The sequence below is a fragment of the Vipera berus genome (genome assembly GCF_964194415.1).
Source record: "Vipera berus genome assembly, chromosome: 17".
In the NCBI taxonomy this organism is placed as follows: Eukaryota; Metazoa; Chordata; class Lepidosauria; order Squamata; family Viperidae; genus Vipera; species Vipera berus.
Genome location: NC_138220.1, coordinates 4400245 through 4414717, shown reverse-complemented (window position 1 = coordinate 4414717; position 14473 = coordinate 4400245). Strand labels below are relative to the sequence as shown.

At 48.6% G+C, this 14473-nt stretch overlaps 1 protein-coding gene across 6 annotated transcripts in view; it reads left to right on the top strand.

The window, feature by feature from the left end:
- The window catches only part of CASZ1 (castor zinc finger 1), a 179835-nt gene extending 173677 nt beyond the window's left edge, over positions 1 to 6158 (top strand). For all 6 annotated transcript variants that reach the window (XM_081341463.1, XM_081341466.1, XM_081341464.1 and 3 more), the window contains one exon: positions 282 to 6158. In XM_081341463.1, coding sequence (XP_081197589.1) covers positions 282 to 1495 — 1214 coding nt within the window. In that variant the 3' untranslated portion in view covers positions 1496 to 6158. The remainder of the gene's footprint in view (positions 1 to 281) is intronic.
- Positions 6159 to 14473: the final 8315 nt, after the last annotated feature.

Here is a 14473-nt window from a genome sequence, read left to right as displayed (position 1 = left end):
ACACCACGTGGCCCGGTACCGGTCCACAAACCGGGTGGGGGGTTTGGGAACCCCTGCCGTAGGGGAGGCACCTCTCCTGGGTCTCGCAGGAGATGGGATCTAGATTGTGCTCGACCACAACCTGGCCATTAAAAAAACAACAACAAAACCCCTCATGCCGTATCAGCCAAGACAAAACGCTTTTGCCTAATTGGGGGGTGGGGGTGGTGGGGAGGGTCTGGAAGAAAAAAAGGGGGGGAAATTAGCCTCTTCACAACGCAACCTCTGCCTTGAATCCCCAGGGAACACAATCACCATGCCAACCGCCGCGGGGGCCAAGAAGCGCTTCTGGATCATCGAGGACATGTCCCCCTTCGGCAAACGGCGCAAGACCCCGTCCTCCCGCAAGATGCTGGACGAGGGGATGATGCTGGAGGGCTTCCGGCGGTACGACCTGTACGAGGATTGCAAAGACGCCAACTGCCAGTTCTCCCTCAAGGTCACGCACTACCACTGCACCCGGGAGAACTGCGGGTACAAATTCTGCGGTCGCACCCACATGTACAAGCATGCCCAGCACCACGACCGAGTGGACAATCTGGTGCTGGACGACTTCAAACGCTTCAAGTCCTCCCTCAGCTGCAACTTCCCCGACTGCCAGTTCTCCGGCAACAGCACACACTTCCACTGTCTGCGCTGCGGCTTCCGCTGCACTGACAGCACCAAAGTGACGGCCCACCGCAAGCACCACGGCAAGCAGGACGTGATCAGCGCCGCCGGCTTCTGCCAGTTCAGCTCCAGCGTGGACTGCGAGGTGGCCGAGTGCAAGTACAAACTCAAGTGCTCCCACTTCCACTGCACCTACCCCGGTTGCAAGCACACCGTGGTGGGCATGTCGCAAATGGACTCGCACAAGCGCAAGCACGAGAAGCAGGAGCGGGGAGAGCTGCCGGCCATCTCTCCAGGGCCCGAGGGCCTCCCTGCTGCCCCGCTGGAGTACGAAGGCCCAAGTGCTTCCGTCAACCTGGACAGCTCCCTCAACCTGAGCACAGACGCCAAGAGCTCCCTCTTCTTCCTGCAGAACGCGGCGGGCGTGGGGCTCAACGACTCCGTGGACCTCAGCCAGAAGCCCCCCGAGGGCGGCCTCCCTTCTGCCCCGGGGGAGAGCCTGGCCCCTCCCGCCAGCAAGCACTTCCTGGCCACCTGCGGCAACGTGGAAGTAGAGGACGATTCTTCCCACGACGACGACGAAGAGGAGGAGGAGGAGGAAATGAACGAGGAGGAGGAGGAGGACGACGACGACGAGGAGGAGGAGGACGAGGAGGAGGAAGACGAGGAAGAGGAGGAAGAGGAGCTGAACACCGATTCGGAAGAGTCGCTCCCTGACACGCAGGGCCTGCCCACGAAAGACATGAGCGAACTGGAGGAGGCTTTTTCCTCCGCCGCGGATCCCAGTGATGCTTCCACGCCCTCCGGCGACCCGGCCACCGCCCCGGCCCCCGAGGCCTCTCCTTAAACGAGCAGCCGCACGGCAGCGGCGGGTGTGGGGGTTTGGCCTTTGCAAGCCGAGGAAGCAAAAAAAAAACTGCACGAACAGGAGACCTTGCTGTGTGAGGGGGAGAGGCGGGAACGAATGCTAGACTGGGCAGAAGAGCAGCAAAAAAAAAACACCCACGACTCTCACCCGGGAGGTGCCCGCGAGAGACGGAGGGAAGCACTGAATTCTTGGACCACACAAAACTACGGAGACGTGGCCGGACCGTAGAGGAAGCGGCAGCGGTGGCGGCGGCGGCAACATCCTGGGGGATAGGGTGGGGTGGGGTGGGGCAGCAGGAGGACCCATCTGTTGGGGTGCACATGTTTACAAGGGGGCAGCAGGCAGAGCACGGTGGTCCCGCGATGCAGACGGACTTGACCCTCCCACTTCTGGATGGATGTGCTCCCCGTGGCAGGACGCGGCCTGCCTCTTCCGAGCCCGCTGCCCTTGGCGGCGGTGGGAAGGCGGGATGCGTTGGGTTGGTTTTTTTAACCCTTCGACTCCGGTGTGTGTTCATGTGTCCTCTTAATACTCCTCCCGTTCTCAGGGAGACCGGGTTGGGGTTCGTGTGTGTGTGTGTGTGTGTGTGTGTGTGTGGCAGGCAGCTAGCATCTGTCGGGAGATAACGAGGAGGGATGAGCGCGTTGTAAGTCCTACGAAATATAGATATATCTATATATCTATAGATGTAGATATAGATATATATATACAGCGGCAAAGCTGGATTCGGTTTTGCTAAGCTGCAAGCCGAGTCCTTTTGCCCCCGAGGGAGGGGAAGTTAAGGGACAGACGGGGTTGGGTTCCGGTATGGCTTATATTCCTATTCCTATTCTTCCCCCTTTCTCCGGCATCAAATGAACGGGAGAAACGGGAGTCTCAGGCAGCTGGGAATGCTTGGAACAGGGGTATTTATTATCAATTTTTTTAAAAAAAAAAAAAAGAAAGGAAAGGAAAAAAAAACCACACACACACCCAGAGGTGGGGAAAACACGAGATGAATTGATCCAGGCTGAGAATGAAATATCAGTAGTAGTAATAATAATAATAATACTAATACTAATAATAATAGTTATTAATTTTACTAAGGAAGAAGGAACTTCTTTATAATGTGAGTCTCTCCCTGGAGTTGGGGGGAAGGGGTGTCTCCTGCTGATGGAGCTCTGGCTGGGGGGGTGGGGGCCACTGAAGGAACTGGGGTGCAGCTCTAAGCAGCCCAGCCTCCGGAGGGTGGGGTGGGGGTCTTTCAAGCCCAGGACTCCCTCCCGGGTTGGGTTGCCGGAGGAGGAGAACCGGGCCCCATTTGGCTTCTCCCCTAAAGCAGGTGGAGCCATCTAGGGAAGCATTTGGCCTTCCCAGTCCAGAGCGGGGACTGGGAAGGTCAAGTGCTCCAGCCCCCCTGCTCCCCCCAAAAAAAAATACACTGGGAAAGTCCAGGCACATCCTAGCCGGAGCGACCTGCTCAAGCCTCCTAAAAGAGAACAGATCCCCGGCTTGGCGTTGCCTCGGGTGGAGAATGAAAGGTCCTCGGAGGTCTTCCGCATCGGAGACCTGAACAGCCGGGGTTGTTTTGCGGGGGCGATGGGCCGTTCTCTTTCTGCGTCTTGTGTCTGTTGTGCTGTTGGGCTACAAAAAAAAAGGGGGGTGGGAAATCACCAATGGTCACCGGTCACTTCCCAGTGCAAAGAGTGAGAGTGTAACCCAGGAACTTTTGTTGAACAGGCCTTTTGGTTAAAATCTACCAGGATAACTCCTGCCACCATCCAGGTTATCAAGAGGCAAAAGGAATGTTGTTGTTGTTTTGATCCGTCCTCGTGGACAAAACACGGATCGCTCAGTATTTCGGGATTTCGATTTGGCAGGCTTTTTTTTTTTTTAAAAAAAAATTGTTGCGCAGTCGGATGAGATTGTTTTCCCCCCCCCCCATTAATAGCAAGATTGGTTTCTCGTAAGACGGCGCACAGCGTATCGGATCGATTGTATTTTAAAGAGTGGCAAGAACCGGGGTTTTTTTTGGGGGGGGGTTTACCCCTCCCCGTTCTGACTTTCTGACGAAAGGTCAGCACCTCGAAAATCTCCCTCTACTTTGGCCTGGCCTGGCAGGGCTCCCAATTCTAGCCCGATCCTCAGCCGAGCGAAGAAAGGGGGGGACCCGATCCCAGAGAGTAGTAGCTTGGCTACTACTTGACGCAAGGCTGGGACGACCATGAGCCGGAGCGACCGCAGCAAGGCGCCATTGTCAGATGCCCAGCTAGACACCCCCTCAGCGCACCCCTGCTTCTCTTTTTAACTTCTTGAGTACCTCGCCCCAAAACGGTGCTATATGGAAACCTCGTTTGCGGTCCTGGTTCTGGAATGGGTGGACGCCTCTGTGACTAAGCTTCTCCCACCCACCCCCCCACCCCCACCCCCAGGTACCTTGAGAGAGGACACGGTGGTCCTCCCCACAAAACTGACATGAGTAGCACACGTGTGTGTGTGCGCGCGTGTGTGTGTGTCTGTGCGTGCGTGCGTGTGTGTGTGTGTTTACAAGACTTTGCGACTTTCAAAGCTGTTGTGACGTTTCTCTCTCTCGTGTCTTTGGCAATACAAAATCTCCGGCCGCTTCTGGTCAGCGGCCTTTAGCAGCCGCGGAAGGAGGCAGGTAAGGAAAGGGGCGGTGGGGCTTGCGGCCGGCCGCGGGGATGCGAGAGGGCAAAGGGCGATTTGGACCCACCAGCTGGCACCTCTTTAAACCGAGCCTGCATTTGTCCCGGGAGGGGGTGGGGGCGTTTACAGGCGAGTTGCCAGTCTGAATCACAGCCACAGCCACACCCAAAGGTGTGCGGAGTCCCCTTTTTCTGCTTGGATGCAGACGGCTGCAGAGTCCGAAACACTTAAGTGGTTTAGTTGCCCTTTGGGGCAACTGATTTCTTCCCTGCCCCCCACCCCCCCAATTGGACACGGGAAAACCCCAATTAAGGGTGCATCTTGTCTGCTCAGCAGTCTTCCCTGTGTCTGGGGCTTTTCCTCCACTTAAAAAAGTTTCTTTTCCAACAGCGTTGTTTGGAAATGCTTTCATTCCGCGCCTTATCAAGCTGCACCTCGGCGGAGAGTCGATTCAGGAGAAGAAAGCGTTTAATATACCCAGGTATTAGTGGGGGGATAGATAGATAGATAGATAGATAGATAAGATGAACAGGCTTAAGTGCTGCGATAAGAGTCGGGCGTGTAATTTTTCAACAGACCGAGAGAAGCCGGCAATTTGGGGGGGGGGAAGAAAAAAAAAATCTGGCAACAGCATTGAAGTTTCCCCCCCCCCTCCTTTCTTCATCCGCTTTGTCACCCAGCCTTGCCCGATCTGATCTTTAAGCTGAAAATATTAACCCACTTCAGTTACGTAAATGGATGTTTCCAGCCTTGGGGGAACATCCAGCAGGGCCCAAAAGCCATTGGGGTGCGCAGAGTGTTTCTCCCCCCATTTGGCACACCAGTCACTTCCAAAGGGCGCCTACGAGGACAGTTTAGGGCCATGTGTGTGTGTGTGTGTGTGTTTGTGTGTGTATGTGTGTTTTTCCTTCCCAGCCCCCCTGTGAAACGGAGCCAGGAAGGTCTTTTAAACCCATCATTCCCTACGGACTCTTACCTTACTCTTGCTTTGTGGTTGAACGGGAAAACAGCCACCCCCACCCACCCCCAAGCTAAATAATTTTTTTTTTAAAAAAATTAATCCCTGCCTTCTGAAAAGGAAACCCATGTTTCTAGGTAGGTGCCCTCCCCCCCATCCTGAAACACACCCACATACATAACAGACATAGGGAGATTTTTGTGGGAAACTTCTTCTAGCCTTTGTAAAAACCATATTGCACACTAGGACTATAAGCCATTGCTAGCTCATTTTTGAATTTTAAACTCTGTACTTCCTTTGGCTGTTTTTAATTATTTTCTCTTTCTTTCTTTCTTTTTTTCTGTGTGGGGGTGGGGGGGGCAGAGGGAGGGGGGGAGAAGCGATGCTTGAACTACCAATGCGCTTTTTAATGTTTTATAAATATGTATGTGTATATATATATATATATATATATATATAAATATATATATATATAAAATATAAAATAATAGGTATGCACATATATATGTGTGTGTATATATCTATATGTATATACCTATATATATAGATATATAGCTATATATAGGTTTTGAGACAAAAAAAATGAGGAAAGTGAAAAAAAAATTAATCCTACAACAGGACGGTGTGCTCTGATTTTACTTGAATTTGGTCTTCTCGGCACCTACGTTATTAAGAACTGAATATTTTTCCACTTGAATTTAGCGCTACTAGAAATTTAATATATGTGTTTTATTTATTTGATTTTTTTTTTTTTGCATGACTGATGCAAGGTTTGACATTTTCACTCAATAAAAACTGGAAAAATCGAAAACGAAACGAAACGAAACAAGCAAAAAAAAAAAAAAAAAGGCCCAGCAATCTTGGCTTTGTAGTGGTTTGTGATTTGTCTCGTTAAAACGGGTGACTCCAGATCCTGTTTCGGCTTTTGCAGCCACAAGAGACCCAGGGCTGATTCCTCACTTGACCCCCCCCCTCCTCCCTCCTTCTCTGGGCCTTTCCCAACTCTGGAGGTGGAGGGTGGGAGACCACCCAGAAACCCTGAACCAGCAGCTTGGCCCTGGGGGGGGGAAGGGGGGGCTGAAGGGAGACAGATTCCTGCACCCAGGGGGACCCCTTTGCTGTTAAAGGCCCTGGAAGCTCAGCCTTCACCACCTATGACATTCCCGGGGGCTGGGGGGGTTGGGGGGAAAAACACAACACTTTGTGCCCCGCAATGCCACGGAGGGTGGCGGCCAGACCCCCGGGACCCCCAAAGGCCCTTTCCCAGGATTCCTGGGGGTGGGAATCTCGAGTCTCCCCACAGGCCCCCCCAACCCCCAGTGTTGGGAGAGAGCCAGACAGGCAGGCGAGCGGAGGGGGTGAGGGCCAGTGGGGAGCCAGCCTTGGGTCTTTACGCAGCTGCAAGACCCCCCCCAGGACGGGCTCCCCACCCGGCCTCTCTCATTGGGGTGGTGTCCTCGCTCCCCACCCAGGGGCAGGAGTGGGTCCGAGAGCCAGACACACACGGCCCAGCCACACATCTACACAACCCCGTGTCCTGGGAAGCGAGCGAGTAGCCCCCTCCCCCATCTCCATGAAGACTTCCCGGAAGAGCCGTCCTCTCGGCTGACCGAAGCATCGGCCTCCAGATGACCAGCGGCCGTTGGGGGCAGGACCCAGGATGCCCTCGAAGTGAAGAAGCCCCCCGCCCCAAGTCCCCTTCCAGTCCCCTGGCCCTCCCGCCACTCACGGCCCACCACCCCAAATCCCCACCACCAGGGTGTATGCTGGCTGTGCAGCGGTTACTCCAGGGTGTAGTTGAGAAGTACAGTCCCGTGTAAGTTCTCCTAAAGACATCGGAGAGAGGCCGAGCGCTTGGGGAAAAAGCGCAGAAGAAAAAGGCTTTTTGGAGCGGGCCAGGTTTGCCGAGCCTCTGATGGAAGATCTGTCGTGTGAAGGTGTGATTCGTCCGAAGGCTTTCACACCTGCACACGATGACTTCATCGGAGGCTCGGCGTACCTGGCCTGCTCTGGAAGCCTGTGGCGCCTGCGGTGTGAAAGGACCAACAACTACCCCCCCAATGCTTACCTTTCTCTGGCTTGGCCTCAAAAGTCGCCTGGGGAAAAACAAAAACAAACCCACAAAGGCGACACAGGTTCCTTTTGTGCAGATTAGCGTGCTAGCTAGCTCAACGCTACTTCCGAACGGATCAATCTGTACGGTGGAAGGCCGCGATAAATCGAGCTTTATTTGATAACAGGATAGGTTCTACTACACAATAACTCATCGTTTCTGCGAGAGTTCCGGCTGGTTTTAAACCAGCCTCTCGGCGCAACCACGACTAGGTTTGAGAAGAAATTCCGTTTTATTCTCCTCTTCTAAAGGAGAGGGGCAAACAAACGCTCGCATCCAGACGCAATTTTATTTCATTATATATATATATATATATATATATATATATATATATATATATATATATATATATATATATATATATTCGGGCTCTCATAAACGAAACAAGAGGTGTGCGGCCACGTCGCACGCCCCAAGACGCAGCACCGGGAGAATCGGGACTCACTGGAGAGCTCCCACTTTTGAATAAAAAAAGATGGGACTAAATTAATTGCCTGCAGGCAAAATTCACAATTAAAAAGTACGTTTGGTGGTCTGGCTGCCTGCCTGTGAGCTGGGGTGGGGTGGGGGGTGCTTGCCCACTGGCAGAATTCCTCAAACCTCAGCCCGAAAGTCTTTATTAACTTCCTTGGTGGTGGTGGTGAGAAATAAAAACAGGAGGGGGAAAAAAAGGCGGAAATAAGGCCAGCCCACAATGTTTACCTGCCAGCCATCACAGACAGCTTCATTTACCATCCTGGTTTAAACACTCACCTTCAAGGCCTTATGAAAAGGCCAGATGAATTTCAGGGGGTGCATAAATTTCATTGGGGGGGAAAATAAAAAAAACTCAACCTGCTTGTATTCCCAGATGTCATTGCGGCCGTCTTTTTTCAATTTAAGAAGGCACATAAGCTAGCCATTTTTCTACCCCTGAGTTGCGCTTGCAGAAGAAGCCAACGTCTGCCAAGCTAACACAGAACCACATTGTGGTTTAAGGAAGGCAAAGCAGCAGCAGCAAAGACGGGGATCTTCCAGCGTCTCCGACTGACTCTAGAATTACTTAGTTTAGTTTAAGGAGGAGGAGAAGGACGAGTCGGGGGCGGGGGGACGTGATAGCAGCCTTCCACTATCTCAGGGGCTGCCCCAAAGAAGAGGGAGTCAAGCTATTCTCCAAAGCGCCGGAAGGCAGGGCGAGAAGCAACGGATGGAAACTCGTCAAAGAGAGAAGCAACCTGGAACGAAGGAGGAATTGCCTGACAAGTGAGTACAGTTAGTCAGTGGAACAGCTTGCCACTAGAAGCTGTGACTGGTCCAGCACTGGAAGTTTTTAAGAAGAGACTGGACAGCCCTTGGTCTGAAATGGCATAGGCTTTCCTGCCTGAGCAGGGGGTTGGACTAGATGACCTCCAAGGTCCCCTCCACGTTTTTATTATTTTTATTATGTGCCAGCCTTGGAAATCCCACTATTCTCAAGGGTTTGGAGCTTCCAAACCAAGCAGAACTTGCTTTCCTGCCCTTCCAGTCTCTCTGAACCAGAAAGGCCGATGTAAGTTTGGAATTCCCCCCACCCTCAAACACACAGACCCCACCCCACTTAGGACAATGATGGCGAACCTTTTAGAGACCGAGTGCCCAAACTGCGACTCCCCAAACCCCACTTATGTATCGTCAGGTGCCGGGTGGCCAAGGTTGCCTACCCCTGTGACGTAGTCATCCCCCCCCCCCACCATTGACTCAAAGTAGGGAAGGCACATCTTGAAACATACCACGGGGTCGCGTAGAGAGAAAGAGAAAGAATTACTATTTCTGAATTTTCCCTTTGGGTACCTTTATTGCTAAAACTCACACAACACCCAAGTCAAACCCAAACCACCTATCACTGGGTGTGTCTGTGTCTGTGTGTGTGTCTTTCAACTTGACCCTTTTGGGACCTGCGGACTTCAACTCCCAGAATTCCTCAACCCAAAATCCAGGTCTTGCAAAAAAAAACAAAAAACCAGCCAATCCGGTTCGGCCATGTGACCGGGCCACAACCCAAAACCAAAACTGGCCATTGCACCAAACTTTGCTGCCAGGCTGTTTTAAGGATGTATCCTAGGGGTTGTTTTTTTGTTTTTGCTCCAAGTTTCCTTATTTTGTATAAAGAAGAAACAAATAAAGTATGTTTGTTTTTTTTTTTGCGTTGGTTGCTTATTTATTCTATTGGGGGGGGGGATCTCCAGGGCAGGGCCAAAGGTCAGCCATTTTAAGGCAGGGCTGGCCTGACCTGCGGACTTCAACTCCCAGAATGCCTCAACCCCAAATCCAGCTCTTGCCAAAAGAAAACCAGCCAATCCGGTTCGGCCACGTGACCAAACAAACAACCTCCTAAGCCACTTCCGGCTTCTCCCGCGCGAGCCACGTGGCCGTTCCGGGCGTCCCCGGTAAGTCCCCTCGGTGGCTGCCCGCCTTTCCCCGGAGCCCCGCCGGAAAGGGGGCTCTTTTTATCACAATAAAATAAGAATAAAGCCCCGGGGTTTCACTTCGCCTTTCTCCCCGGTTCCTTTGCGTTGGAAGAGCCGCCTCCTGCTCTTCATTGCCCTGTTCACCGCCCTGAGTCCTTCGGGAGAAGGGCGGTATACAAATAAAATTAATAATAATAATAATTAATTCAAACAGCCAGTTGCCTTTGCACGTGGAGGCCTGGTCGAAGAGCCCCCCCTTTTTTCCCCCCAGGCACCCAGTGGAAAGGGTTTTTTTTAAAATAAAATAAAATAAAATAAACTCCTAGGGTTTTATTACGCATTTTGTTCGAATTAAGGATAGGTCCCTTTCCTTTTGGAAATGGGGAGTGGAAAGGTTTTTTTTAAAAATAAAATAAACTAGGGTTTTATTACGCATTTTGTTCAAATTAAGGATAGGTCCCTTTCATTTTGGAAACGGGGAGTGGAAAGGTTTTTTTAAAAAAATAATACATAAAATAAAATAAACTCCTAGGGTTTTATTACGCATTTTGTTCGAATTAAGAATAGGTCCCTTTCCTTTTGGAAATGGGGAGTGGAAAGATTTTTTTAAAATAAAATAAAATAAACGGGTTTTATTACGCATTTTGTTCAAATTAAGAATAGGTCCCTTTCATTTTGGAAATGGGGAGTGGAAAGGTGTTTTTTTAAAATAAATAAAATAAAATAAACTCCTAGGGTTTTATTACGCATTTTGTTCAAATTAAGGATAGGTCCCTTTCGTTTTGGAAATGGGGAGTGGAAAGGTTTTTTTTAAAAAAAATAGATAAAATAATAGAAACTCCTAGGCCTCGGGTAGGCAACCTCTGCTCTTTTATGACTCGTGGACTTCAACTCCCAGAATTCCTGAGCTGACTCAAGAATTCTGGGAGTTGAAGTCCATGAGTCATAAAAGAGCCTAGGTTGCCTACCCCTGTCCTAGAATTTTTGCATTTGTTCCAATTTACTGTGCACTTGAATAATTGCAGCCTCTTTTAATTATTAAACCGTCCAGTTGCACTTAAATATGGAGACCTTGTTGAAGGGCCACTGATAGACTTTGTGGTTCCCTCTTTTTTTCCAGGCACCCAGTGGAAAGGTTCTTTTAAAACAATAATAATAATAATAATAATAATAATAATAATAATAATAATAATAATAATAATAATAATAATAATAATAATAATAATAATAATAATAATTAAAAAAAAAACTCCTAGGGCAGGGGTAGGCAACATTGGCTCTTTTGTGACTTGTGGACTTCAACTCCCAGAATTCCTGAGCCAGCTGCCTACCCCTGTCCTAGGGCTTTACTTTGCATCTGTTCCAATTTACTGTGCATTTGAAGAACTGCATCCTGCTTTTAATTAAACAGCAAGTCGCTTGTCCGATGCATTTAAGCATGGAGACCTTGTGGAAGAGCCACTGATGGACTCTGTGGCTCCCTTTTTTTTCCAGGCACCCAGTGGAAAGGTTTTTTTAAAATAAAATAAAATAAACTCCTAGGGTTTTCTCCTCCGATCAGCCGGGCGAGGCGAACAGCAACATGCCAAACCTGCCTGTGCGGGCGCAGAGGCAGAAGAGAGTGCATTGAGATCAGCTCTTAGAGCATCTTCAAAGCCTGGTATTTTCTCTCCCTTCTGTTTATGCCAAGGGTAGCCTAGTTAAATTTCATTCTGACGTGGTCTTGTTTCTTGAGCTGACCTCCCATTTTGCAAACAATCTCTCATCTTCTCCAAAGTCAATCTTATGTTGGTCTATTGCCATTTCTCTTTCAAATGGCTGGCATTTTACACCTTGGATGTAACTTTAAAAAAAACACTTCATTTTTTTGGGCTTGTTTAAAACAATATTTTTTATTAGTTAAGTAAAACATGCAAACGTAATTGTTGCGATGTTGAATTTTGTTCGCAAAGTCACTTCTTGAGACGGGAGCCATAGAATTTGATTGAATACATAATAAATAAATAAATAAGGTAAGGAAAGAAAAAGATACCTACACATACTTAAAGGATTTAGATTAAAAAGAAAAAAAAAGATTTTAAAACTATTACAAGATGAGCAGTCTGGTAGTTCCTTCTCTTTCTATGCCCCTCCCTTTTTCCTCCATCTATTATTATTATTATTATTATTATTATTATTATTATTATTATTATTATTATTATTATTATTATTATTATTATTATTATTATTTCCTGGTTGAGCAAACATCGAAGCAGGATTATGCTTAATTTAGGGATTGAAAAGGGACCTCCTGTAACGACCAAGCTTAGTGAGCTTCAGATCTTGCCTTCCCTAATCTCAGCCCCCCGAGGCATCTCATCCGTGGCCCCTGGCCTTGTGGCTTCTCAAGCATAGGAGCCAGAATGGAAGATGGGAATCCCAACTATCTTCACCTCTGTAGGGTTAGACAACCCTGGTGCCTGTTTGCTTAGTGGACTATTTCAACTCAACCTGAAATTGGAGAAAGGAGTTATGAACTTTACAAGGGTGGTAGGGTTAGGTCAACTGGCCAAAGGAAAGCAGAAAAGAGTCCTCCTTAAGGGAGGGGGGCAAAAGGTTCACAAGAGGAAACCACCTCATGCAGGACCAAGCAAAGGTAGGGAAGTCCATGCATCCCCTTTGGAGCGAATCTCTCTCCCACCAGCTATTTGTTGGGAAAAATCTTAAGGCCAAGTCAACAGCGAGTCATTCTGAAGTGTAACATTTGCTCCTTTCTGAAGTACGACTGAAGATGTGCAAGATCAGGAATTGTCTTCTCCTCTAACTTTTTTTCTTTCCTTCCAACGCCAGATGATGCACGTCCGCTTCCTGACGCTGGAACCCATGGCACTCTGCTACCAATGGCAACTGGGTGGTGGGAGGCTTTGGAGATGGCTGTGGGTGGGAGGGCTACTTGTCTCTTGAAGCAACTGCCACGGATCCACAAAGTTCAGACTCTTCTGGACCAGCCACATGGATTCCCGTCTTGAGTTAAAGACCAACTTTCCAGAGTCCAGTAAAAGGACCTCCGCTTTGATGCAATGTTGTAGTGTTTTGATATATTTGTGCAGTTGTTATGTGTCTTACTTCTAGCTTCCTGGGCTGTTTTAAGTCCCCAAACACCAAAAGGACCCCCGCTCCACGTCATGAGATGTGATGGGGGTGCCATTATACGGGGTGCCCATGGTAAGCTAGCTTTCGGGGTGAATGGCTATATATATTACAGGTAGTCCTTGACTTAATGGCCACGTTTGAGTCCAGAGCTTCTGTTGCTAAGTGAGGCATTTTGTTAAGTGAGTTTTGCCCAATGTAATGACTTTTCTTGCTACATTTGTGAAGTGAATGGCTGTAGCTGTTGGTTTTTAAGCGAATTTCGCTTCCCCATTGACTTCGCTTGTCAGGTCACAAAATGTGATCACCTGACCCCAGGACACTGCAAGTGTCATAAATACAAGTCAGTTATCAAGCTTCTGAACTTTAATCACATGCCACAAGGATATTGCAATTGTAAGTTACTTTCTTCAGTACTGTTATACCTTCAAATTGTCACTAAATGAACTCTTTTAACTCAAGGGCTACCTATACCAGCTTTTATGTAGTAATATATATAGGCATTCTTCTATGTACATATTAGCATTTCATACAGATAGTTCTATTTATTAAAATATGCTAATGTGCACATATATGTGTATGTACATATATGCACACAGAGGGACATAATTTGTCTATTCCTGGAATAAACTAATTATGCCAACAAGTCTCTGCATGTGCATATATGTATATATACATGCCCCAACGTTTCGCTTCTCATCCAAGAAGCTTCTTCAGTTCTGACTGACTGGTGGGGAATGGAACGATTTATATTCTTTGCAGTCCGTCTGGTCCTTAGTACTCCAAAGGTAAGTCGTTAGCTCTCTTTAAGAGTCGTTGAGGCCACTTGGGGGTTTATCTGTATCCTCAGGGTCACCTGGACCATTGTGGGGATGGGCCTGGGACCTTCTTGGGACTGTTGCAAGGACCGTGTTGGAGACAGGAGGTAAGTGGTGTCGTATCCCTCCCCCTCTGTCGAGAGAGACTTGTTCGGTTTTAACACAAATGGCCTCTTTGACCCCTTTCAAACCAGCAGCCCTCTCTATCCAGAACGTGGACTTTGCTGTCTTTGAAAGAGTGGCCTTTGTCTTTGAAATGCAGATGGACCGCTAAATCTTGTCCTGGTGGGCTTGTTCTAGGTTGTGCCATGCATTTGTGGTTTGCAGATCTGTACATGTCACTCCATTCTTCTGCACAGACTGCATTGTTCAGTTTGTAGGCATTTTATCCTTTGGGTGGACAAGCTTCTGCCTTAGTGCAGTTTCTCAATCTTGGCAACTTTTTAGGATGTGTGAACTTCAGCTCCCAGAATTCCTGAGTGAGCATGGTGGCTGAGGAATTCCAGGAGTCCACACATTTTAAAAGTTGTCAAGGTTTTGAGAAACACTGCCTTAGTGTATTTTAGGGTAGAAAGTGCATGTACGTTGAGTTAGTTGAGCTTTTCAGATATTCCTGCACTTTGTGGATTGATGTTGCTTCCTTTGTTGTTCTTGTTGATGGCAGGGGGGACAAAGGATCCTACTGGATCTTTATCTGGATTTGATGAAGGCCCAATTGGGGCCTTCTAGTCCCTCTTTGCTGGTAGGTAAACCTTCAGCCTAGTGGTGTAGGATTCTGATGACTTCTGTGTTTTTGCAGACACACACTGGGTTTTCTGTATACTTCAGTGTTGAAGTGTGAATCTTGTCCTAGTGGGTTTGTTCTCT